The 27,621-nt window shown below is 35.5% G+C and overlaps 2 protein-coding genes across 5 annotated transcripts in view; one reads left to right on the forward strand and one right to left on the reverse strand.

Annotated features, from left to right (window-relative positions):
* The first annotated feature begins 58 nt into the window (after window positions 1-58).
* On the forward strand, window positions 59-26,260 carry PIGF (phosphatidylinositol glycan anchor biosynthesis class F). 4 transcript variants are annotated; one of them, XR_012059059.1, is made up of 8 exons: window positions 233-623; window positions 2,032-2,280; window positions 3,432-3,523; window positions 4,765-4,881; window positions 14,417-14,525; window positions 16,291-16,360; window positions 23,192-23,294; window positions 25,949-26,026. XR_012059059.1 is itself a non-coding variant. In XM_072937778.1 (7 exons), exons 1-6 carry the CDS (start codon window positions 522-524, stop codon window positions 16,354-16,356), a joined length of 735 nt encoding a protein of 244 aa, XP_072793879.1. In that variant the 5' UTR covers window positions 234-521; the 3' UTR covers window positions 16,357-16,360; window positions 25,949-26,260. The 4 variants fall into 4 exon arrangements, 3 of the variants coding, with proteins under 3 accessions (XP_006216508.1, XP_072793879.1, XP_072793878.1); XM_072937778.1 differs by lacking the exon at window positions 23,192-23,294 and having other exon boundaries at window positions 234-623; window positions 25,949-26,260; XM_006216446.4 differs by lacking the exons at window positions 233-623; window positions 16,291-16,360; window positions 23,192-23,294 and adding an exon at window positions 59-207 and having other exon boundaries at window positions 25,949-26,260.
* The window catches only part of RHOQ (ras homolog family member Q), a 35,299-nt gene continuing 30,980 nt past the window's right edge, over window positions 23,303-27,621 (reverse strand). The window contains exon 5 of the mRNA XM_072937780.1: window positions 23,303-26,625. Within this exon, the coding sequence (XP_072793881.1) occupies window positions 26,470-26,625 (156 nt within the window). The 3' untranslated portion in view covers window positions 23,303-26,469. The remainder of the gene's footprint in view (window positions 26,626-27,621) is intronic.

Raw genomic sequence — 27,621 nt, forward strand, 5'->3', positions numbered from 1 at the left:
CCCATGCCCCGCCCACCCTACACCTGGTAAGCGGCGGGAGGAATAAACGCGAGCGGGAAGGCGGGGCTGCCTTCTTGGCCCGCCTCACCTTCTGCAATTGGCTATGAGGCCTTGGGTCCTGCGCCTGCGCGAGAGTCAGGGCGGCGAGTAGCACCTGATGGTAGGAGGTGGTAACCGTCCCTTCCCTTCCGCTGGCGGGAGCTTTAGGTAAGCCCAGCCGGACGTTCCCGGCACGCGAGCCTCCCGGGGCTGCAAGCCACCTCCCTCAACTGCCCAACTTGCTGGGAATCGCTGTCCCGGTCCGTCCACTGCCGCCGGCCCCTCCAGCGCCACCCTTCGGGCGAGACCCAGGGACTGCCCTGATACCTGGCCCTCTTTTGGATCCGACTTTATGCGTCTGTCCCTCCGTTTCTATTGATCTCCACGCCTGTGCTCTTTGACTATGCTTCTCAACTCGTCCCTCGTTGTTCACATCCCGGCCGACTGAGGCTTGGGAAGAGTCCCTAGCGACCCAGTTTGGGATGCCTCGGCAGATTAAGGTCCTGCGACTCCTGCGAAGGCTCCTCGAGGAGCCGCCCAGAAGGGCCTTCTCTGCCGCTGCAAGTCATGAGGACCCAGGCCAGGTCAGACCGCGGACACCGGGGTCCTGGCCATCCTCGGGGGCACCTGCCGGGAGTCCTGGGCTCTCCAGGGCCTAACACAGGGCTAATTTCTCAGGAAAGGCAACACGGGACCCAGTCTTCGTTTGTTCATTCGTTCATTCATTCATTCAGCAAGCATTTGAGTTTGGGTACCACTCACTGTCTTGGGTCCAAATCTGCTCCTGTCAGTTGGGATTCTGAGGGTGGCCCAGAAAAATATCTAAAGGAGTGTCTATTAAGAGAATGTATTCTGGATTCCCCGCCCCGCCCCTCAGCTGAAGATGGGACCATTTCCTTTTTCCTTTCTTGCCACTCATTCTCTTCTGGACCCCCTAGTGTGTATCTTTATATCAAAGAGGCTAGACTTTGAAATGGCTTTTGCATTTGGGAGCTTGGGACCTTGAAGTGTTTCCTAATCTGCCCTAGCTTGTTTGCTTATCGGTAAAGTATTTGCCTTTGAAAAGGATAGAGTGAATTAAACGAGAGTGTTAAGATAAGGCTTGGATTCGCCCTTTTGCTCTAGTAGGAGCCCTGTGTGTGGCTATAAAATATATACCTTTTTTTCTGGAATGTTCACCACAGTATAACATGTGGACTATTACTTTAATAAGGTCCTTACTTAACAGTCAATACTATGTATAAGCTCTCTGTTAGGTAATTTATAAATACATACATACATAAAATACGTGTTTTGGACAGAAAGAGACAGTAAATATTTTTCCTCCTTTTATTCATGCTCTACTTTTGGACTCTAGCACCTGTAACCTTGTCATTTTGGTGTTTGTTGTTGTTGTTGTTGTTGTTGTTGTTGTTTTAAGCACTGGGCTCCTTTAGTTTAGCATAATGTTCTTTATACGATCTTGATAACACTGGCCACCATTTGAGTATTCCAGTGTGCGCCTGGCATCACTTGGTGTATGCTAGAAGACGTGAACTACTGTGATGTTAGACAAGGGACCACCATGATAAAAAGTGCCAACAATTCAGCCAAAGTGTATTCATGGGGTTTCTAGAATACATAGCTTATAGTACCAACAGGACAAATCATTAACCCATGTGGGTTTTTTTTTTTTCACCTCTGATTTTGGGAAAAAAAGAAAAAAAATGAATTACTTAATTAGACCTAGCACATGACCGTTTTGCAGAAACTAGTTACAAATATTTAAGAAATTAGTAGATTTGTCCTTTTTTTAGGCTCTGAGAGCTGTTTGTACCATGTTAGTCTACATGTGTATTTACACATATGCATCTTCCTGTATTCCAAACTAAGACATTATTGCCCATAGAAAATTGACTTTGGTTCATGGCCTCTTTTTAGACACTGGAGCATTTAGGACAATGGAAAAAGTCATTATTGCCTATGCTCTTTTCTTAATTTGTTTTTCATTAGAAAGCCACTCAAGAAAACACCATGAAAGACACTGACATCAAGAGACTACTGTATGCCCATCTTGTATGCATATTTTCAATTATCCTAAGCATCTTCATTCCATCATTCTTCTTGGAGAACTTCTCAATATTGGAAACACACTTAACATGGTTGTGCATCTGTTCTGTTTTTGTAACTGCCGTCAATTTAATATTATATTTAGTAGGGAAACCAAACACATCTTCTAAAAGAAGTTCATTATCGTACAAGGTAAGGCTAATTTCTTGATAACTGATTTTTATATATACGTGATATTTCTTTTACTGGAAGAATAAAGTGTTAGTCAAGTACTTATTGGGTTATTTACAGTGAATAAAGGACCTGATTTTTTACCTCCCAAATCAGTAGCCTATTGCTTGCTAGAAGACTGCCTACAATGTGTGATAGAGTCTTGCCGTGCATTAATTGGATATCATAGCATTGTGAATGTATATAGTCATGTTTTTTGTTATCATTGAAGATGAATGTTTGTAACAATCACATCTTTAAATCTTATTTTATAAGACATTTCAGTTTATTTTCATTTATCTTTTGCATTTCTGAAAGACACAGTGGGTTTTTCAGAAATTATGAAATAAGCCTCCTTGTTAGCTTTTGTTTCAAACGTGGCCTTCCTTGACTGAACAGTAAAGTTTTCAGAAATTGGAATCTATTTTCTGGAATATTCACTCCAGGGTAACACTTGATTTTTACTTTAAATTAATAAAGTCCCCACTTAACATTATTCAGTACTCTTGTATTCTATTAGGTAATTTAAAACACTTTTGCTACCCTGTGATTTAAAAAGCTCAACGTGTGTTTTATAATTAGGTCTTATTGAGCTCCAAATCAAGTCCCACGTAATGATTTGCAGACATGCAGGTCTTTTTTCATATGGATCATATAGTAACATGAATATGATTTGGGAGATTATTTAACATTGTGCTTTTTTTTTTTTTGGTCCAATTTTCCTAGAAGTTTTGTTTTAAAATTAAAAAATTACTATAGTCATTATTTTCTGTAAGTATTTCATGTATTATTACAAAATAAGAACTGTTTGGGGGGGGTTTGTATCCTAGCACTCTGTTATTGGTAAATATTTCATAAATACTGGTTAACAACATAGTTCAGTATATAGTATAGAAACAGAAACGTTTTCTGACTCTACTGTTGGTTGGATGTGTGAGATATGGGGGTTAATACTTGTAGGCTTTTTTACAGGGCTGTGCAAAGAATATGTGATCTGACTTCAGGAGCAAATCCCAAGAGTATTCATCTATATTATGCATTATGGGAATAACTTTTATTTGTAGACAAAATCAAAGCATTTGCTGTTCACTAGATATTCTCTTAACTCTTTAAATTATTCATTTCTTTTTTAGGTAACTAGACTTTTGAAATGCTATATCTACTTTCTTATGTCTTGTTTCTCCTTTCATGTAATTTTTGTTCTATATGGAGCACCACTAACAGAGTAAGTCTGAAACTTTTACCTTAAGGCAATTGTATTTTAAAACAGTCATTTATTAAATCAAATGCTAATTCTGTTGGTGATTAGAGAAAAAAACACTATGTGTTTAATTAATGGATCATGGAAGGATACTGACATCATTGCCCTTCCTTGGCAGTGTTATTCTTTTAAGAGACAGTGGAATAACTTAATTCATTAAATGCTCCTAATACCTAGCCTTCTATTACTCAACTACATAAAGGAGGGAGGTAGATGAGAAACTACTACGCCAATAAGTGTGTGGCCCTTAGAACCTCTAAGGAAATTGACTATAAGTTAGTTATAAGTAGCATATCAGTTCCTAGTAAATGAGATTCTGAAGTGCTTGAAAAGAGTTTGTTTTCTTAAGGAAAGGGAGTTGATTCTTGTATTTAATTATGTAATGAGCTAATGTTTCTAGTTTAAAGGTAAAATTTAAGCGAACACCTTTTCAAAACTGAACAATTTTAAATTAATGAAAGCTAAATTCATGAATATGTCTTATGTGATATTCATTATAGTTTGGGAAACTTTAAGTGGTTAATAATCATGGTAAAATGAGTGATGTGATACACAGCCATGTGTATAGTTTTATATATATATATACACACACATACATATATATTTATACATGGTTACATACGCACACACTAAATTAACAGGTAATTATTTTCTAGACAGGGGGAGGACAAGACCTTTGTAATGGGAAGTGGCAGTTTCTGTCCAATCCATTTTAAAGTAGAATGAATGTCTGGAGCAGTGATTCTCAAAGTGGGTTCTAAAACTGGCAGCATCAGTGTTTTATCAAAGTGCAGATTCTTAGGACTTAGAAACTTCAGGCGTAGGGTTCCCCCAACCTTCAGTTTATCCAGCTCTCCAACTGGTTCTGATGTAACCTAAATTTGAACCACTGGTTGCAGAGAAAGTTCCAGAGAATATTGAGGAAAAAGTTAGTGATCGAGAAATAGCGTTTCTTGCAATGGACAGTCTTTGTGTAAATCATAGGGCATTTAACACTTTTGAACTCTATTGTTAAACCAGATATTTGCTAGATCATTTTTTATAGCTTGCATTTCAGTAGTAACATTTTTTATAGTTATCATTTTGATAGAAGTCATATTACCTTTCAAAGTATAAGAAAATATTTTTATATTAAATCTAGTTAAATAAAATGTGTACATGCACCTTTAACACTTAAAAAGTTAATACAGTGTCTTTTTCCCTAGGTTGGTGTTGGAAACATTTTCACTTGCAGTTCTTTTATCTACTTTTACTACTGTACCTTGTTTATGTTTGTTAGGACCAAACTTCAAAGCATGGCTAAGAGTTTTCAGTAGAAATGGGTAAGTTTTAATTTTCTATCCTAGTAATGTTTGAAATTTTAAAAAACTAGTGATGTACTTTTCTACTCATGACAGCTTGCTGATTGTTCCTTGAGTGTTTCTCAGCACTGTATGGTTCTCAGAGATGCCTAAAGGGCCCACTGCAGCTGGGGACCAGGGCCAGGAAAGGGTGGTACGCACTTGAGGGGACCCAAGCAGGCGGAATATAGGCCCCTCCCTTCACTTCAGCAAGGTCAACTTTGCTTTTTTTCTGTATGGTAGAATTCCACTTAGCCTTTTGCTTGAAAAGGGTTTCTGCTACCAAAAGAAAGCTTTGAAAACCACACCTCAGGGATAATTTATCACTGTGATAAAATTGCTACAGATAAAATTGCTCCCATACATCTTAAAATGTAGAATTGGGGTTCACCATCCAAAAATGTTTACTGTAACAACCATAATTTCTTGTTTGGCATCTTTCATGGAGAGATATCCGAGTGCAAATTTTTACAGGATTTTATTCCCTTAGCAGCTGTATATATTTTCAGCGTGGCTAAGTAAAAATTTAGCATCTTGAAAGGCATTGAAATTGCTTGTATCAGAAATAGTTGAGGCATAACTCAGAAAACTAGAAAATTACTTGGTGCACATGATTTTGTCCTATTTATCACCCAGCAGCAGAAACATCTTGAGCCCTTAACTCTGTGCTTTATGTTGTGCAAGCTCCGGGTAGAGTCTGAAGTACTAGCTGTGATTCTCTCCCTGAGGAGCTTGGATATTCAAGGGACAAGGATGAAATGAGCAAACAACCTAAGACTAAAATTGTGTAAATCAGACAGTAAATGTTTCAGGAACTCAGTAGGGTCCACTGAAGAGGAGACCACTGAAGAATGAGCTGAGGGAGGGGATGACCTATGAAGGATCAGGAGTAAGAGATTTGGTGAGACTTAAGGGGAAAGAGGAGACACCTGTTCTAGGGGAATGAATGAAACCTTAGAAATGGAAATGAATGTAGTATTCTTGTGTGATTTGGAAGAGAACGGCCCAAGTAGAGCAGAGGATGCTTGCCAGGTAGCTAGGCTCCATAAATTACTGTCTTTTCCCTTTTGAAATGCATACTGTTTGTTCCCCTTCAGAACCATCTTCTGGTGTTCATCAGGTCTCTTGAAAACAAAAGTATCATCGTCAAACACTTTTTTTTCCCACGTTGTTACGATGGCATCCCGAATGGCATTAATTTCTTTTAGAATTTAGTTTGAAAATTTTAAACAGTGAAAATCAGTTGAAACCTTATTGGTTTGGATTGGTGATTTATCCAGCTTTGAATTCTGTTTCTGATGATAGCATTAATGGTGTATTTGGGGGAGATACTGTCATCTGATTCTATAGTCAGTTCTGCTATAAGATGGTGTGTGCATTCCTAAAAATCCCTGCATTGTGCAAAATCAGGCAATAGAAAACACAGAGCTTATGGGAAAGATGGGATTAGGCCATGACACTCAAAACCTTCATCAGTAACACATTTAAAAAGGTAGGAACTTAATAAAAAATAGTAGGACAGCTTAATACATGTTAAATGGTTAAGAAATACATAAATATTATAATAAATATGATACTTTTCCTTGGAAAAAACCTGAAATCTGCTTCTGGAAGTAGATGTGGGAAGGGTTGCCTCTTGCAAGTTATCATGAAGTGGCAAATGAGAGTTGTTGGAAAGTTAAGACAGAAGTGGAGGGTGTGGCTCATACACACCAAGGGAACTGAGATAGCTGGGAGATGGGTTTTTTAAATAGTCTTGAGATATAATTCAAATACTGTGCACGTCACCTTTGTAACATACAATTCAGTGTGGACATGTACCACATTTTGTTTATCCATTCATCAATCAATGGACATCAGGGTTGTTTTCACTTTTTACTGTTTTGAATAAGTTGCCATAAGCATTTGTGTTCGGGTTTTTATGCGGACATATTTTTTTTTTTTCACTTGAATCTATGCCAGGGAGTGAAATTGTTGGGTCATATGGTAACTCCATGTTTAATCATTTGAAGAACTGCCAAGACTTTTCCAGTGTGACTGCACCATTTTACATGTCCACAGCAGTATGTGAGGGCTCCAATTCCCCTACATCCTCACCAACAGTTGTTATTATCTGACTATTTGAGTATTGCCATCCTAATGGGTGTAAAGTGTTACCTCTTTGTGTTTTTGTTTGCATTTCCCTGCTGACTAATGAGGTCAAGCGCTTTTTCATGTTCCTATTGAGCACTGTAATGTATACATACAGATATCAAATTATAATGCTGTATACCTGAAACTTAGAACTTTTTCAAGTTAGGCCTGTAGCAGGAAGCTGTTAGATTTCTCTGATGCCACCTAAACTTCAGTAGACTGCAAAAATATCCTTCTCAAATTTCTAATAACAGATTATTCCAGATTTTTTTTTTAAAGAGGGCTATTTTAAAGAAACTTGAAGGTATAAAAGTCATATAGTTTTCTAAAAAATTCTGCCAACTTCTTTTTGGTGTATTTTATTACTGAATATACTCAATTTGTACTAGTTTACTTCAATTTGTTGCTTTGGTGTTATAATTATCGTGGGGTTTCTTTCTCCCATTTGTTGACTTTCTTATGAATGCAGATGATAATCTGACTACCTTAGTCCTACAGTTTTCATTGAAGTTTGCTTTTTTATTTATCAGTTATTTTATGCTATTGTTTGATGTTTAAGTGAGAACCTGATCACTTTTAGTGAAATGAAAAAAACTGAATTCCTCAATAGTTTCCTGAATCTATAGTTATCTTGCCAAAGTGAAGACAGCCTGTATGACCTATTTGTGTAGCAAAGATAGCAGGCCGCTTTTTGCCATCTTTGTATTGAAATGGATTTTATATTGAAAAAAGCACTGCGGACATTAAGAGTAGAAGGATGGTGAATGACCAAAAATTTATACATATAAAAATTAGGTAATTTAGCCTTAATGAGAGCACAAAAATTTAGTGGCCAAGAGGCATTCGTTTTAATATTTATTCAGTGGGTAAAGGGAAAAGTTTATATAAGAATTCTGCAAAATATCTTTAGCCACTAGGAGGAGTTATTTGGTGTCTCTTTTTTAGATGAAGAGATCAACAGCTAAAAAGATCAGCTCCATCTAAATAAGCACTGCCTAGCTGAGTCATAATGTTTACTGAAAACTGTCTCAGGTACCTGATACAGTGTCTGACACAGAGATAGTAGGCATTCAAAATGGTCTATTTATTTCAATTAAGATTTGATATAATGAATTTCAGTGGAGTCAAATAGTGTAGATAGTTACTTAGAACTCATTGTCATGAAGATTATCTGTAATGTTGCTTTGGTCACTTTTAAGTTTGTTCACAGAATAGTGAACTGTTTACTCTATTTTCAATCCTCTTGATTATGTGTACATTCCTTAACTATGAAGAAATTAGCCGTTAACTATAGAATTCAGATGGTTTTATTATGGCAATTTATAAAATGAGAATATGTCAGTCAGTGCTGCTATAAATCAGTGAATAAAAAGGATTTTTTTTGTTTATTCCAAAAGAATATGTATTATAAAAATTCAAGTAATAGAAAAATATTGAAGAATGCTATGTAAAGAGCAGCCATTACCATCAGATTTTATATATTCTAATTTTATCTGTGCAAAAACATATGTAGTTTAAAAACAAAAATGGTTATACTAGTCACTGCTTTATAACTTGCTTTTTTTTTTCACTTATTGGGAATGTCTTTCATTGTATGTGTGTATAATCTACCTCTCCTTGCATAGTATCCTTATTTTATCTTCATCTATAAGTAATGGAAGACTTCAGCTTATACTGGGTTGAGCAATAAGGAAATTGATGATCTCACACAATAGAGGTTGTGTGGTTCTAGATACAGACAGTCAAGTTGTGGCTGTACTTCTTACTGGTTCTCCTGGTTCTTATCCTCAGGCTGGTACCGAGATGGCAGCAGCTTCTCTTCCTTCAGTCTTCCTAAACTAGTCACTGGGAGAGAGAATGGGATCGGCATGATTTAATTAGTCTAATCATCAGAGATGAGATGAATGTTGGGCAGTTAGCCATCATTATAAGTATTCCGTGTACCACGATTTATTAACTAATTTCCTATTGAGGGTTATTATCAGATCTTCATGATTATAAATAATGTTATGAACATCTTTGTACCTTATAATTTTGTATGCTTGTGCAGGGAGTTCTGTATACCAGATTTCTGGAGTAGAATTCCTAAGTCAAAAAAAGTTGATAAACATTGCCAAACTAAAGTTCTAATTTGAAATATATGTATGTTTTATATATATATATATATATATATATATATATATATCACACACACACACACACTCAACACAGTGCCAGTTTCCCCAAATCCCCATCAGTGCTGTTTATACTTTTTATCAGCCTACCAGGGCTGCTGCCTACTGGACTCTGCCAAGGAGGCAGACTGTGCTATAGTAGTTTAATCTGATTTCTAATGGGATGCATAAGCCCTAGTCAGAAGTTTTTTAAAGTTTAATTTATGGAACCACCATTTATTAAATTTCAGCTGAATATTACTGATTAAATCACAAAGATAGCATTTCCCTTACCCTAGCTATCTGCCTCTATTCTCTCCTTCTGCCTCATGTCACAGGAAATTTGATAGAAAATAACAGCCAGTCCTCAAAATGCAGCTTCCAGACAGGAAAAATTGGTGTTGGTTAAGATGGGAAGACAGCTCCAAAGATAATTCACTTATTTTATCTGAGCAAATAGGTAGTTTGGACAGCCTAACCATGTGAAGTGTGGGCAAGATGAAAAGAAATGGCATGGTAACCCCTAAAAACACACTGTAGAAGAAGAAAAAGTCATAGAAGATAAGGAATCCAGCCTGAAAGAAAAAGCTACCCAAGGAGCAAAAACAAACAAAAAACCTCCATGCAATTTATCACAGAAAAGATGTTATTAAGGAGATGAATTCAATAAGATACAAACTCAAAGATGAGATAATGAAAGAAAATGAGGTGGAGAAGGAAATTGCAGAATTAATGAAATAAATTGAGAATCCAGATCACACTATTACAGATCATAAATTAGAAACATAGATAAATTAGAAAATCAAGTTGTAGCATGGAGAAAAGGTTTCAGCTAATCAAAATGAATGAAGGCTAAGGGGGGTTGGGAAGAGTAAAGCAATTGGAAAAGAAACATAAATATAGAGAACAGACAAAGGAGATCAACTTAAGACGAGTTAGTACCCCTAAAATACAAAACAAAAAATAATTCAAAGATATGACAGAAGACACTTTCTCCAGATGAAGGAATTATTCAATTTGTATACAAGGGGGCTCACTGTATCAAAAAATAATTGAATGAATTGGATTCAGAACAGAATATAAATGCTATAAAAATATTATAGTAATGGAAGTTATAGTGGGGGAAGGGAAGATGGAGAAAGGGAAGATGTACCCCCAACCACTCTGGCTACCCCCAGATCCTGAGCCTATTTGCTACAACCTCTTCAGGAAATAAGGCTTAAATGAAATTCTGCATATTGAACAATGAGTCTTCACCTTGTACCTGGTCCTTTTCACCCACTGGGCCCAGTGCACTGACAGCCAGGCTTATACCATCCAGGCAGAATATTGAAATGATTTCTTTCTGGGAAAAATGGTACAAGAATACCCTCAGATAATGACTTTTGAGATTTCTCTAAAAGGCTGGGTTCCTGTGAAATTCCTGGTAAAGTTGAATCATGCTACTTGTGTACAGTGAACTCTAAACAGTCAACATAAAAAGACCCCAACATATCTTCTATGCAGAAATAAAATTAGATTAAAAAAAAAAAAAAAAGAACTGGGAGCCAGAATGGCTCTGAACTTCTCAGGTGGGAATCAGAAAACAATAGAGCAATGCCTTCAACATTCTGAGACAAATTGGTTTCCAACAGTTATAGTAAAGTCATCTTCACACTTTAAACATCTCTAAAATCTATTTTCCATGTACCCTTTCTCAGGAATCTATTAAAGGAGGTGCTTTAAAAAAAGAAAAAAAAAAAAAAAGGAAAGGGAAAACAGAAGGAGGAAGTCTTAGAATTCAGGGAACAGGAGTTCCCAAAGCACTGAGAGAGGCAAAGGGAATTCACAAGATGGTGTAGGGAACTCACAGGACAGCAGCTGTGCCTCAGGCTTAGAGAACAACCGGTTCAGTTTGGAGCAGGTGAGGTGTCTCCACAAAAGAAAGAGAACAGAGAGAGGCGGGGAGCACAAACAAGTATTTAGAGGTGATGTGTGTTTTCTTTGGAATATTTGAGGATGACTTAGTGACAGGAACGTAAGCAAATGGCGGGTGAAAAAGAGGCATTCTTAACATCCAAAGAAAATTTAAAATTTACTCTAAGAAAGGAATGTAATTATGGTTTGCAGTGTGCTTTCAGCTGTGATGAATATTTCCATAATCATCATAATGTGGACACTGTGCTATTGATCCAGCTGAGAAGAGGAGATATTACCGTCAAAGAGGAAGATGAGTCACAGAGAAATGTGTGTGTGGGGATGGAAGGCTTGTGGGTAAAGAGTTCTAAATCCTCTTCTTCCATTGTAGAAAGCAGAAAGTAACTAAATCTTGAAAATCTATGCATAATGTATGTTCTTTTAAATTTCAAGTACATAGAAGACGCAGGAAGAGTTGAAAGTGCCTGCCTCTGGAGCCGATATCAGGAGTACAGAGGAGTGCAGGGAGGGTTTATTAATCTAACCGTGATCTTTGACTTTAAAGACACTTGTATATATTATTTTAATAAATATAAATTTTTAATTTTAAAAAGACAAGCTACAGAATTTTTCTAATTTTAAACTAGATCTTGGCTCCATTTGTTTCTGTACTTATTATATGTAAGATCATAAACGCTCTTAATGTACCAAACAAACAGAATAGAGGACAACCTCTTGGATATTTGCACTTACTTTAACAAATATAAGATGGCCACAAGTGTGGTATAATGATGAAAGATGTGAAGATATGGATCTTGCCCCTTAGCCCAAGGAACTTGGAGCTTAGGACTTAGACAATACATACATAAATGTTATTGAAACTAAGCTCTGATCATATTGCTGCCTTGATTTGAAATCTTCAGGGACTTCTTTAAGTTTGACCTTCAAGGCTTTTCTGAAATCCTAACACTAAATCTGCCACAATGAGATACCACTTCACTACCCACTAAGATGGCTATAATCATTAATAAGTGTTAGCAAGGATGTGGAAATTGGAACCCTCATATACTGCTGATGGGAATATAAAATAGCTCAGCTGCCTTGGAGAACAGTGTGGCAGTTACTCAAAACTCAGAAGATTACGCATAGAATTACTAGCAAGTCCGTTCCTTAGTATATCTCCAAGAAAAATGAGAACATATGTTCACACAAAACTTGTACATGAATGTTTATAGTAGCATTATGTGTAATAGCCAAAAAGTCAAAACAAGCCAAGTGTCCATCAACTGATGTTTGGAAAAAATAAAATGTGATATATCCGTATAACAAAATATTATTCGGCAATAAAAAAGAATGAAATGTTTTTACATGCTACAAAATGGATGAACCTTGGAAACATGGTAAGTGGAAGAAATGAGTCACAGAAGGCCATACATTGATTCATTTATTTGAAATGTTCAGAATAGGCAAATCCATAGAGACAGAAGGTAGACTGGTGGTTGCCTAGGTCTAGAGGGAAGGGGAAATTGGGAGTGACTACTAATGGATAAAGGGCTTCATTGTGGGGTGATGGTTGCATAACTGTAAATACACTAAAAACATTGAATTGTGCACTTTAAGTGAATTGTATGGCTGAAAAGGGTTTTCTGTGGCAAGTTTTTACTGTCTTTGATAAAGTTACTTTTAAAAATTCTAACTCTAGCCTACTTTTTCCAGTCTTATTTTCCATTCTTCCACTTGGCCTCAACCAATTTTAATAAAGTTCTTTCTACCAACAATGCAGCTCTTTCTCCAGTTCTTTGAGACCAAATACTACCCATTCTTCCAAATCCAGCTGAACTTCCTCCTCTTTCATAAATTAGAAAAAGTTAACTCTTCCTAGCAGAAAGTAAACTCTGCTCTCAGCTTCTACCAGACCTTATGTCTCCAGGCACATAACTTTATGTATTGCAACATAGACAAGTTGTGTAAGTGAAAGGCAGTCAACATTTGTCAGCCATATAAAGTCAAAAATTACCCTAGAAAATCCTTTAAGTTGCCTGAGCAGTACAGTTCTTTCTTTACATTCAACTCACCAGTTTTTTCCCTCCAAGATTAGAACAGATTAATCTCTGTTCTGTTGAACACTAGTTGAGAAATTGATTTGCATTTTTAAGTGTTACACAAAATAAAAGAAGAACAATAAAGCCCAGCGAATAACACAAATGTGGATGTATGGTGATTGCCTCCCACTTTCTTCCAGTCCCAGTTTTCAACAGAAACAGGCTAAAGCTCTTAACTTGTGTAGGTTGTGGATGAGAAGTAATAAGATGGACAGGTCATTGGGGATTGGTTTGTGCACTGACTTGTCGTTCGGGATTGCTTTAATTCAGTGTACATTTTATGTGATTGACCTATTTCTAATGAAAGAAACTAACAAAACAAATATTTTCCCCTTTTCCACACCAGCAGGAAGAAACTGCTTTTCATAAACTTTGTAATAACTAAATAACTAACTAAACCACTAAATATTTGGACTCCAGTTATTGCATCGTGGTGGGATTTTACTCTGCTGTAACTAGACTCATGGTCCACGCGGTTAAATGATCACACTATTGGGGGCAGGCTGAAACCAAGACTTACTAAGAGACTGGCAGAATTATGTCTTTCCACCCTTATACTCTAAAATGTGTACTTAACAAAGAAGAATGGTAGGTAGAATCACTAAATATTTTGAAATATTTTGTTCTCATTCTCTGCTCCTTCCCCACCAACTAGAGTTGATTTGCTTAAATGAAGTGTGCCATAAGGGGCTAGTTGAATAAGCGATGCTTCCTTCATACAATGGAATCCTAGTAAAACTGTTAACAAGGGAAAACAGCTAAACTGGGTTTATAAGATGGTGCATTTGAGTTTTGTTTTGCAGAATATATAATATATGTATGCATATATGCAGATGTGCATATATCATTCTAAACAAAATTGTGTTTATTTGTGTATGCATAAAATATTTCTGGAAGGATATGTAATAAGTTGGTAATAGCAGTTGCTTTTGGGGAAAGGAACCAGAGTTGATGATTAAGATGGGAGGAAGACTTAGTTTTCACTGCAAACCCTCTTTCGTATTGTTTGACTTTGACTATGTGCACATACTACCTTTCCAGGTGAAAAACAGTTATATCTTCTTACCAATTAATCGTTGATAATTCATGGCAAATATTGGTATGTCAACTTGAGACACTTATTTTAAATGAACAGAACATATATGTATGAATAGTGATAATTTGTGCTGTTTGTTTGATTCCCCAGCAGCTAAGATATATACCACCAATGGTTTACGTATTTGTGTTTTACAGGGCTACATCCATCTGGGAGAATAGTCTCCAGATCACTACAATTTCTAGTATTGTAGGAACATGGCTTGGAGCCTTTCCTATTCCACTCGATTGGGGAAGACCATGGCAGGTTGGTTTGAGCTCCTTAAAGCAACAAAATAGATGTTTGTACAATGATGGTAAAACTGATGAAGCTAACTAGTATGTATATATAAATTGTTTTGTTGTTCAGTTTATCAGGGATGCCAATTCCCTGTGTCACTGTAATCTGGGTGACTCATTGGGGCCTGTCTAATGCCACAGGTATCAAGATCAGCCTGTTTCTATATTCCAGCACTATTTTTTCTATATGTATTGGTGAATAAACAAGCTTAGTTTGAGGATATGTATAGAATTTTTTAAAAAATAGGCTAGAAGTTACAGGAATTCCCTATTTTCAACTTTGATATTCATTGCCGTTGTGGCCTTAGATTCATATTTTCTTAACTTGATTGATAGCCAAATTGAATGTTGATATTGAGGGATTTTTTTTAAAATCATATAACAAAGTAGGTTTTGAAATAGGGGTTTGTGGTATCAGAGGAAGCTCATAAGCATCAGGTTTTTCATTTCTTGTCACAATAGGATGTAGCTAATAAGCTAAGTGAAGCACTATGAGATAAGTGTTCTTTTTATCCCCATTTTACAGATGAGGAAACATACCTAGAAGATATGTACTGTTTGTAAGGTCACTAAGCTAGTAATGTTTACATCTTTCTCATAATTTTTAATGGCTTTGTAGTAAACCATTATGTATTTATTCTAAAATTTATTTAACATATTAACTATTGATCATTTAGGTTATTGCTAATATTTTACTATTTTTACTATTTTACGATTATAAACAGTGCTGTTATAAACATCTTTGAATCTATCTCAATGGATTTTTCCAATTATTTTCTTAAGATAATTTCTCCCAAATGAAATTGTAGTGTTAAAAAATATATTTTCTTTTTCCAACATGAAGAGAATTTTTCCCTGATTACAAAGACAGTATACATTTATTTAGAAAATTTAGGTAATACTAATAACTATAAAAAGTAAGTAAAAATTATCAAACATCCAGCCCAGAGGCAACTCCCATTTGTATTTTGGTGATAATTTTTGCAGCTCTCTGTTTATGTATTCATAATATGCATGTTATTTTAAATCTGTGTTTTTTTCCTTCAACAATATGTTATGGAGCACATTCTATGTCAGTGAAAATTTACATATGTGTAATACTTTGTTATTTTGGTAAAATCATATGCCAGTTTCTTACAAATGGACACTTAGATTATTTACAGTTCTTACCATTGTTAATTAATTATTATTAATTATGGTGATTATCATAAAACATACATCTTTGCAGATTTGTCCAATTTTCTCTTTAGTGTAAATTCCTACATAATGAATGGCTGGGTTAAATCTTTGTTATGTCTCTCAATTTCCAAAGGCTCTTGAGGAATTGTATGCTTTGCACTTAACTTCTTACTTTTTAAGCCCATTCTTTGTGCTTTCTATTAGATGTTATGTCTCCCAGAAAGATGAATTGTTCTTTTACATTCAGTAAGTTTGGTAGATTTGCCCTTCCCTCTGATGAGTCTTCATCTACTATGTGTTATAGAAACCCCTGGAGGTTTGGAGTGTATGGTGTCTCTGATACCCTTCCCGAGGTTATAGTATTAATAAAGGTTTCCTTTATATTTCCTTGGCCATCTCGGTGATCACTGGGAAATGAGGATTCATTTGTACCCAAGTTACCATCTTATGGAACTTAATTTCGTTCAGTAGTGTCAGTGATTTTTAAATTGGAGGACAATCAAAGTCACTGAAAAGTATACATAGGAAATTGTGTTTTAATTCATTACTTTCAGATACATGCAATTAAATCTAAATACGGAGTATCCATATATGAAGCAGTATGGGCCATCAGCTTCTGAGTTGGTAAGGCAATGTGTAATTAACATGTCAGTTTGCATATAGATGGAATATTTTGGAATGTAAAAGATTGATATCTTACACTTGTATAAGTCTTTTGTTTATAAGACTATGTAGAAGTAGATACTGAATTATGGGGAATAGATGTGCCTTTGTAAAGTCTGGGTTTAGATTTGTGAAGAAAATATATATTTTAGTTATTTATAATCCAGTTACCCATTTTTGATTGTTTAGGCTTTTAGCCACTGACTCTCAGTTTTCTACTTCAGTACTTGTTTATAATAAGGGGTGAGCTGGATCCAAACTAATGGTATCAGACTTTTTAAATTAATGTAAAGTTTCTATTTGAATTCCTGAATTTAAAAATATTTTCTATCTAGCTAATTAATAAGTAACAAATGTTGGTCTTCATTAAGAATGTTTCACTTGACTGGAATATTACGGGTTGTTTAATAATCTTTACTGTTGGGTTTTTAGAGTGTTCCAAGTTAATGACCCACTTATTCACTATAATCTTTTAAAATTATGATAGATACTGTTGGTGAAATGATAAAATTGACATATAATTAGTCATCTTTTATTCACATAATAATCACCTGCTCCTGTCCCTTTTAGCAATTGTTTACTGGTATACTGGAGAAATGATAAGGGTTCTTTTTTTTTTCTTTCTTTCACTTTTTATTCTCAGCAAACAAGGTTTTTTGTTCTGTTTTGTTTTTTCCTTCATAAATCTAACTACCCAGAGTAAGCACTTAGTGTGGCTCATGGTGCTGACAGAATCTGCCAGAGGAACAATAAATCAGATACAAGATTGTGGCATTACCTCAGAATGGAGATTTTTCTAGACTAAAATTTCATGAGAATTCTACACATTATTATTGAAACTGTAACATGTATTAGGAACAGATTTTACTGCTCTATTCCTTGTGGTCCAGTACAGATTTGACATGTTTGTGGTAAAGCAAGCTTTTCTGGATTGTGATCTGGTTTTACTTGTATTCTAATTAGAAAAACAAGAGTATCTGGTTAAGCAATTATACTTTCTTTAAAAACACACACACACAGACCAACCTTACAAAAACTTTTACATATTTTAACTCCACTTTTAAGACTTTGAACTCAAATCTGACTTTGTATAAAATTTCTAGAGGCCAGACGTAAGATTATAATGATGCAAGTTTCTGTATTGAGCAGTTTCAGGAATACTTATATTTTTTAAATTGTTTCATCATTAAATGACTAGAAAGGCCCACTGAAATATATAGCCTCAATGAAGGTAAGTTTTTTCATGTACCAATAGAAATTTTTAATAATTTTACATAATGACAGACGACGAAAGATACCAGGCACCTTTTTAGTTGGAGGAAGCCTTCCCTTTGTAGGAGGCAGCAAGAGAATTTGCAGAAAGAGAGTATGGTCGGATGGCTACCCACTGTGTTGTTAGGCATCTTTGTTGTTTTCTTTCCAAATAACTGAGAGTCATCTTGCTTCTCTTCTGGGCCTTGACTATTGCACTGCAAACATTTGAATTGTCCATAACCCAGACAGACTTCTTCACTCCAAGAGAAAGCTTATAGCTATGGTTACTGACAAAATGAATATTTTGACAATGGAAAACCTTTGTACATTATAATTTGATGCTTTATCTGCTGTAAAAATAGCTAATCAGTAAATATTTGTTGAGTTCTTACTGTGTACAAAGTATATATTCTATGTAAGTATAACAGATACTCAAATATTATCAAGACTGGAATTTGTTTGATAACAATAATTTAGATTCATATTGTGATTCAGATTCAGATTTAATATGGTCTGAATATTTTGTATAATAGGTGATTATGAGCCTTTCATCTGGAAAATGTCTTAATTCTTTATCAAAATGGGCTATATTTCATGTTGCTAAGAAAATTAATGGGAGGTTAAGAATTGTTGTTGGTTATTCTGAGCAAAGGAAATTTACCATGAAGTTTTTAAACCCACATGTTTTAGTAATAGGTAGACAGATACCAGGATGATCAGGGCTCTGGCATCAGATTATTGGGTTCAAATCCTGGCTCTGCCAATTGCTAGTGAAGATTAAATAATATAATCCTTCTAAAGTACTTAGTTCAGAACCTAACACGTAGTTACTGCTTAATTAATGTTACAGGCATTTGTGACCTATAAAAGGAGTAGATTAATAACTATTTTTTTTAGCGTTACCCAATAAACTGCTAATTCCATTATTTGAGTTCTCAGAGTGTTAGAGAGTATGTTAATTGTCTCAGTTTATTTTATTCATTCTGCCCAGCGGTTCTTCAGTTGGCAGAATGGATTGTTAGCTCACCCTTTTGTTTCTCTGGTATTTTTGTATTCAAGGTATTTGGATTTCACATACTTTTCAATCCCGTCTGATGTTTCAGAATGTGATAGAAAGAAAATGTAATTATCTGTAGATCCCTCTGTGTGTGCATCAGGCATGGGACTTGGCACTGTCATCACACGAGTAACTTAATCCTGACAACCACAGTGCAAGGCAGGTTTCATTCCCATTTCTACACATAAGAAAGCAAAGTGTGGCGAGGGGAGTACATATCTTGCTCAGTATTACTTGGCTGGTAAGAGAAAGACTCAGGATCCAGAGCCCCAGGACACCATGATTCTCTTTGTCCCTGGAGACTCTGAAACATAACTTTTGTTTTTAGAAAATGGCCATAGCTTAGCTCTCTTTGGAAAAGGTTGAGTAGTTGACTATATTGCATTTCTTTCCCCTCATGAGAATTTCATTTAAATGCCATGACTACTCTGGTAATGTATGTATTTTAGACGATAAAATTTAATATATTTGTAGGAGAGTATATAAAACTAATATGTGAAGCTTTTGTATCCAGAAAACCAACAAATGCCTTTAAACTCTGGACTTCATTGCTACTGTCTCCAAAATGGAATTGAACCAGATTTGAACCAAATCTCTTCTAAGCTCACTTACTTCTTATAAAGTAAAAAGGCAAAATGGATTGAAATTGTCTTTAAAACAATTTAAAATTGTTTAAAAATGTTTGTATTTACTCCTATCAGATACTAGATAAATGAGACATTGTTATATTTAAAAATCTTTTTTTGTTTTCTCTGGTTTTATCAGGTTAAAAATTTAGTATCTGGGAAACATTTATATAAAGTCACAGATGCCACAGATAATACTTTCATAAATTGAAGCTAGAGATCATAAGGATAATTAGATGAATTACTACAAATAATGCTAGAGTGAGGGATAAAACTAGGATTATGGATTCAATTATTGAAGGGTTGCATATTTTTAGGTTAATTGGTGTTTCTGGTGTTACTAAAGGTATTATATAGTGTTTTAGACAGGCCAAAATAAAATATTAGTTTATATGAATGTGATTTATATATTTGAAGCATGGAAAAAACCTATAATATTCAACTGATAGAAAATGGTTCTGGATTTAAAAGGTGGGTTCCTTGTAGGGTAATGACATTGAAAATGATCTGCTAGCAGGACTTTTATGTGAGAGAGAAGAGTGCTGGCTAAAGTAACCCTTTTGCATGATCCTGGCAAGGACCATTTATTGTCACTTTGACAAGAAGGTCTGGCCCAGCGACTACGCACCTCTCCACAAATAGCTCTTCCTAAATCTGTGTTCTTAGTCATAGGAGAGTGGTAGAGTATACGTGAAACAGGATGGATTTACAACTAGAGAAATATATCCAGCTGAACAGATTCATCTACATGTGTATTTCTACATCCGACAATAGCATTTGCTTTAAGAACATCTGGAAAAATGTATCACCTAAAGCCAAATTCAGAGGAAAATAGAAATGACCATTTAAAACCACTAGAAAAAGATGAATTCTGTCAATCTTGCAAATGTAAATTATTGTAAGCATAATAAACAAAACATATTAAAAAGTAGTTCTTGAGAAATTTAGAACTGCCTGGGTTTTATCTTCTTCTTCTTCTTTTTTTTAATCTGAAAGAGCCAGTAATCCTAATGGTTGTGAGTTCTATGTGTTTCTAGGTTTTCTGATCTTCAGGTAGGTCAGTGTCCCCATATCTGTGATAGCACATACCTCTCCAAAAATAATATTGTAGCACATTTAAAAAAATTTTTTGTTGTTAAAATTTATCTAAAATTAAATAATCTTAGTTTGCCCCTTACCTTCTTGGTTTAGGAGTGGCTCTAATAGTTTTGAATGAATGGAGCTGTTTAAACGGAGACTTAAAAGTGACGGAAATGTCTACCAGTGGTTGGTTTAAAACCAGTTTCTGTGCTTATACTTCTTAAAAGTTATGAAAAACGACAGCTAGGAGCAGGAACTGCCCTTCTATTTTGGAGGTGGGGCTACATATGGTTAACATAATGCCATGTGCTGTATCCCTCTTGAGAGTTCTCTCCTGTAAGCTTTATGCATCCCATATGTATCATGTGAAGAATTGCATGTGCTAAAGATGCTTATGTTACAAGGGAAAAGGAATAAATAGTTCCTACAGCACAATATAACATTGCTTATGAACTATTTTATTTGTTCCAAACTGCTGGCTCTAATTATTAACCTACTAGAATACCTAAGAGGTACTTCCACTAGTGATAATATAAGTTTAATTTTTTCCAAGTTAAAACATGTAATAATATACAGAATGATACTGATGCATGGTACTTTACAGCTTTCATGATAGTTTTTTTAAATATTACTTCATTTAATACAATAGCCCATGTTTTAAGTGCAAGAGGTGTTATTATCCCTGTTTTGCAATTGGGAAACTGAGGCTCAGTTGTTAAGTGACCTGGCAAAGGTCATATGGCCAGTAAGGGGCTGTGCACTAAGTAGTGCTGCTCTGAACACTGAGGTGCATTTATCTTTTCAAATTAGAGTTTTCTCCAGATATTTGCCCAGGAGTAGGATTGCTGGATCATATGTTAATTTTATTTTTAATTTTTTAAGGAATCTCCCTACTGTTTACCATAATGGCTGCTCCAATTTATATTCTCACCAATAGTGTAGGAGGGTTCCCTTTTCTCTACACCCTCTTCAGCATTTATTATTTGTAGACTTCTTAAAGTTGTGATGTGATACCTCATTGTAGTTTTGATTTGCATTTCTTTGATAATTAATGATATTGAGCATCTTTTCACATACTTGTTGGTCATCTGTATGTTGTCTTTGGACAAATGTCTGTTTAGGTTTTTTGCCCATTTGTTGATTGGGTTGTTTGGTTTTTTGATATTAAGCTGTATGAGTTCTTTGTATCTTTGGGAAATTAATCCAAGGGTCACATATTTAACAAATGGTAGAGCTGAGACTCAAATCAAGTCAAATACAAAAATCAGTGTTCTTAATCACTATTCTGTACTACTTAGAACATGTTTTGAAACATATCAAACTCTGTATACCAGTACATTCTCCTTTCCTAAAATGTAAGCACTGTTTTACAGTAATGCCTGATCAGAAAGCAGTGTGGTTTTCAGGTGGAAATAAGTTTGTGTAATTTTGAAATGTCTTTCAACCAGCAATAATATCGATTTTAACAAAAAACCAGTTATATATGTATTATTTAAGAATTTTTTTAGCTTATTAGGGTGAAATTGTTTAATTTCTGAGAGAAAAATTACTTATGGTTGGTAGCATGTACCAAGATCCTATAATAGCAGGCCTTAGTTAATGCTGATTATTTCAAGAGAATACTGACCTTTTTGGTTTAAGTACTGAAACATACATTAAAAAAGTCATTTGATTTTGAGGAAGGACAACAGTGGTACTCTCAGTAAGATATTTTTTTCACATGGTGCCGCTACTCATTCTTTAAGCTTTTCTTTTTGACAGTAATCATAATAATTTTACCCACTTGCATTATATTATCTTTTGTTATGCAGCAGAAATTCTCTTATTTGGTGATTAAAAACACTTAAATTTATTAAAAAACTGGATAAAACGAAGATAGTCATTCTGGTGGTAAAACACTTCTGACTTCCTTTACATGAATGAGTTTTCTATTTTCCTTAAACAAAACAATCATATATAGCCATCTCAGATTACTATAATTTGGAGAAATGTTTATAGCAACACAGTTGAAGTGTCTGTTCAATAGATACTACATGTGTGTGTGTGTTTTAAATCCTATTGGTGACATGAGGAACGTTAAATAGAAACATCTTCATAGGCAGTAATTTTAAATGGAAAACTTCAAGATCTAATTAAGAAAATATGTGATTAAGCTAGGGTTATTTGACAAGTCAATATGAATTGTTGCCATAGGATAGTTTGAATTTTTTTAAAGCAATTATAAGAAGGTTAGTAGGAAATTACTTGAGGAAAGGTTATATGTCAGCAACCTCCCCCAACTCCCTTTAGCAGCTCCTTTCGCCATTCCCTGTCTTGGTCTACCAAGATCAGGAGGGTTGCCCTTATATAAAGAAATTCTCTTAAAAAAAAGTGACTGTTATAATTAATAACTAATTTCAGAAAAGTCAAGCAGGAAAGCCTGACCTATCACTAGCATACAGTCTTCAAAGCCATTCCAACATTTTAATTTGCTGATGGCATGGATTTCTTGAGATGTTGAACAGCAAGTGTTCCAAGCTTTAAGCCCTCATTAGACAGAACTTTCTAACTAATATTGACTTCATTTTTGGCATTCCACTAGAGGTGAATGAAGTATGGCAGCTGCTTAAAGAATGTGTGTGTATGTGTATGTATGTGTCTGGAAACAAAGAGCCACACTGAAATTACAAAGTGATTAAAATAGAATTTAGTAACCCAAATTGGAATTTGGCTGGCATTCACGAGGGATGATTATTCTGCCTACACTTTGACGACGTGCTCTTTACCAAAGTGCAGGTGCTCACAATAGGCCGATGAAGCACAGATTCACAGCATGAGAAGTAGAGGAAAGAGTATTATCCTGAATGTTTACATAGAGTGTTAAATAAAAACTACTAAGGTAAGAAGTTCAGTACTTTACATAGATAGTAAACTATGCATATTATTTTATTTGTAACCCCAAGTGTTAAGGTGGGACGCTATTAAAGTAACAATCACTTAAAAAGCAACAACACCAACAAACCAGTATTTAATTTGGTACTTAAAATTAATAATTAAAAATCAAATGGAAGCAATGCCTAAAGTAACTAAGATAATTCACAATAAAAACCATTAGTTCAGGCTCTACTGATTGGAAATATGATAATTCAACATAGGCTAACCTAGAATGTACCTTTAGAGATAGAGTAAGAATATAAGCAAAGTATTAAGTAAGGTTTCAGGAAGCTCCTAAAGTTATTTTTAAGAACTTCAGAATTGATTATCTCTATGCAAAAAATACTAACTGTAAGTTTAAGTTCATTCATATATGACCCTATTTGAAGCAGTGTATTTTCATTCACTAGGAAAATTCAAGTCAGTAAGATACTTTGAAGCATTTCATTTTCCAGATGTCACTACTTTGAACCAGATGTTCCAGTGATTAGCCTGAATTTCTGGTGAAACCTAAGCCTTAAATGAAGACATGCTTTTGAAAATAAGGCAACTTTTCTACAATCTGTTTATGAACAGAAAACAAATCTTTGGTTTTAGATAAAATGGCAGGAAAGACTCTGCAGAAAAGAAATACTGAAGGACCAAAGCAGTGAAAAGGCTCCTAATAAGCAGTGGGAAACTCCAAACCCTTCAAGGTCAATAGAGCACTTAAGGCACCTCAGGTTCAGATGAGACAATCGTCTTTGCTTAGAGTTCTAACAATCTTTGTACAGGATTCTTACCATCTAAGAACATGATGCCGAAAAGGTCATGTCCAACAGTGATTACTGTGAGTGAGGAAGAAGAACATCAGAAGAGTAGACAAATGGGAGAGATTTTAGAGATCATCTCTTCTACCTCCCATATTTAAAAAATAAGGAAACTGAGGCCCAGTCAAGAAACAGAGGTGACACCAAAGTTTGTGTTTCCAGATTCCTAGTCCATTTCTCTTAGGGCAGGACAAATTCTAGATTTTAACTTTATTGGCTAGGAAACCAAGTGTTTCAGAGATGTGAATCTGAGGAAGAAAAAAAAAAAATCCCCATCAAATCCCCAAAGGCAAGTTAGAAATAAATGTATAATACTTTACTGTCTTAATTCCTTTATACCATGTGTTGGACAACTTAGCTAATATACTAATTAATGTATACAATTCTTTTCAGTTCTATCTAAAAATAGCAGACCAAAATTAAATGAGAAAGTTACATCAGATTCCATTTGAGCATACATAAGGCCATGGTACTTAACGTGAACCACCACTTCTTGGGAGAAAGAAGACATCCACTGTTCAGTTCAAAGAGAAAGCTCCGGACTAGTTATCCAGTAGATTCTGCTCTTCAATGGGGAAGAAGATGCTTATATTTTTAAAAATTTCTACAAAGCTCACACACACGACAGTACATCCTAGATTTGTGACTGATATGAGCAGTTAAGGCTGTCATTTTCAAGTATAAAAGTTTAGTGTTCCATTACCCAATCTGTGCAATAGATGTAGCTATAAGCTCAAGTCATGGAAGTCAACAGAAGTTCACCAGAGACATAAATCATAATTTAGGCAACAGCAAGTTTAAAAGTAGGAAAGGCTGGGGAAAAAATTTATGGATTAGATTATGATTCTCTGAACTGCATTAGTTTGTTCACACTGAAACTTTATCTAACACTCTTGCCTGGTGCATGGCATTTGGAATAAGGTAGACTGACAGCAGACCAAACAAGGACGCTTAATTAGGTAACAGAACTAGTAATTAAGATGGTTCACCTCTGACACAGTTCTACGGCCTGTTTCCCTAGAGGAAGATTAGAAATGGCTCCAGTATACCAAACAAGCTTTATAGATGAACATGAAAAACATTTTTTTAAACTAGGGCCTTTCACCTAGGGACCAACACGCACTGCTCGTGGATGAAATAAGTCAACGTTACTTACTTCTGGCTTGATATAATATTGTGAAATGTAATATGGCTGGAGAAAATGGGTATCTGGAAGCCAGGATGTCATTTAACTAACACTCTAAGTGTGTACATAAGTTGTACTTCTGTAACGTCTACTATGGTTCCAATATCTGTATCTGGAAGGTGACATCAGTTTTATTATGAAAGCAGTTGCTTTGTTATAAAGTCCATGTAACATGCTTGAATTCTAGGTCTTTTCTCTTTAACACAGTTTAAAGTTTCTTGTGGTTTGGTCAGCATATACACTTTTCATTTGATGTACAAGCCAATGTGGAAATTAAAAAACAAAATCACCAACTAGTTCAGAGAGCTAAATTGAGTCCAGGGTTATGGCAAAGTCTGACCCAAAATTTTAATTTGTAATTTTAGCATGTATCTCATGCAGTCTGGGGCACATCGAACTAAATCTGCAGTCACCAGAAGCCTTGTTACAGTTGAAAGCACTTTAACTAAAATGTCTACATTTTTAGTGTTCATGATAAATGCAGTTATGACCTTATTATACTTTTGGCATTCTTTTAAGAAAGCACATTAAGCTTTAATATAGAAATATTTAGATTACACTTAAGTTGTGCTCAAGTAATAATAAAACATTTGTTCTTTTTGACCTCATACATTCTCTCCTCAGGAATGGCCCATCTCCTGCACGCTTGGAGCGACCTTTGGCTACGTGGCTGGCCTTGTCATTTCGCCACTCTGGATATACTGGAATAGAAAGGAACTTACATACAAGAACAATTAATTGGAGCAAAGGGAGAAGATATTTCTTTGTGCAGATTCCATAAAGACTGTGCAGAAATGTACATGGTCTAAGCCAGGCAGTTCCACTTAACAGCACTGTTTTTTTATGTCATTACAACATGATGTGATTGTAGCTTTTGAAACTATGAAACCCCTGAGAGATTGTACCATCTAGTCGAAATAAAGTATTTATAATAGATTGTGGCTTCAGATGCTGTTTGCTGCTTCTTGGACCTTTAAGAAACATTCTTAATGAACTTTACAGAATTCTGATGACAGGGTTTTTTTTTTTTTTTCCTTTCAAGTTTTAAACTGCTTCATTATTCAGAAGAGGTCTGGGTATAGCTGTAGCATTTCATATGCTTTCTGAGAGAAGTGGACAGTTTCCTTGGCCACTGAAGATGTTTCTCATGTAATCAAACAACAGTTTATACATCTTGATCCTATTCTTTTTTTTACTGTGTGTTTCTTTGGAGTTAAAATGGCTATGATAGCCTCATCAAAAACAGTCTTCAATCCCTTCTGGGTTAAAGCTGAACATTCCACATAGCAGCACGCACCTATCTGGGAGGGAGAAAAAAAAAATCACAAATATATAAAATCTTTTTTACACAACTGGTGCCACACAAACACACCATTATAAAGAAAATTATAAAATACAGCTATGTAGAAGGAATGAAATCAGCCATATATTCATGATACCCAGAGATAGCTAACTGTTAAAATGTTAGTGTACATCCTTCCAGACTTTATGAAAAATTCTTTCATTCATCAAATATTAACTAGGTACTTACTATATGCCAGGCACTGTTTTTTGATGCTGAGGATCTTGTCAAAGAACTGAATAAAAGAGCAAAGTCCCTGCTGTGAAATGTTTACATTTGCTTAAGTTCTGCCAGGGAAGGAAGACACAAAGGAAGGAATACAGAGCAGATGGTGGCACGTGCTATGGAGAGAAATGCAGAGTGAGGAGGGTGGAGGGTGCAGAGGATAGTGGTGGTGGTGGTCAGGGGAAGCTCCTCAACAAGGTGACGTTACCTAGTGAGGGACACCTAGGGGAAGCGTATCCAGGCAGATGGAGCCACAGATGTAAAGACTCTGATGCAGGAGGATGCGTGGAGCGTTCAGGGGCAGGAAAGATGCTAGAGTGGCAAGAGAGAGTGAGCGGAAGGATAGCAAGAGATGAGGTCAGTGAGGTCAGTGACTGGAGGTCACTGTAAGGACTTTGGCTTCTACTCTAAGGGGACGCATCCATCCATCCATCGATTTGATTCATTTGTTCATTGAAAATTTATGGAGCACTCTGATTTGCCAAATGTGAGAATATAGCAAGGGACAAAATTAAGTCCTACCTGACTCTCATGAAGCTTACATTTTAGAGGGAGGGACTACAGACTAATAAATACAGAGGTAGAATGTCAGAAGTAACATGAGGAAAATGGGGAAGGAGATAGGAAGTGGGGACAGGTCAGGCAAGGTCTCACTGAGAGAGTGACATTTCAGCAGGGACCTGAAAGTGAAAGAATGAATAATGTCTCCATAGGGAAGAATATCCCAGGC

The sequence above is a fragment of the Vicugna pacos genome, chromosome 15 (assembly GCF_048564905.1).
Source record: "Vicugna pacos chromosome 15, VicPac4, whole genome shotgun sequence".
NCBI classification, from domain to species: Eukaryota; Metazoa; Chordata; class Mammalia; order Artiodactyla; family Camelidae; genus Vicugna; species Vicugna pacos.

Excerpts from the sequence above, each read along its gene's own strand:
- PIGF (XM_072937777.1), top strand. The coding sequence starts at position 522 with ATGCCTCGGCAGATTAAGGTCCTGCGACTCCTGCGAAGGCTCCTCGAG. Across the intron at positions 3,524-4,764 it reads TATGGAGCACCACTAACAGA|GTTGGTGTTGGAAACATTTT; the intron begins GTAAGTCTGAAA and ends CTTTTTCCCTAG. Across the intron at positions 4,882-14,416 it reads AGAGTTTTCAGTAGAAATGG|GGCTACATCCATCTGGGAGA; the intron begins GTAAGTTTTAAT and ends TGTGTTTTACAG.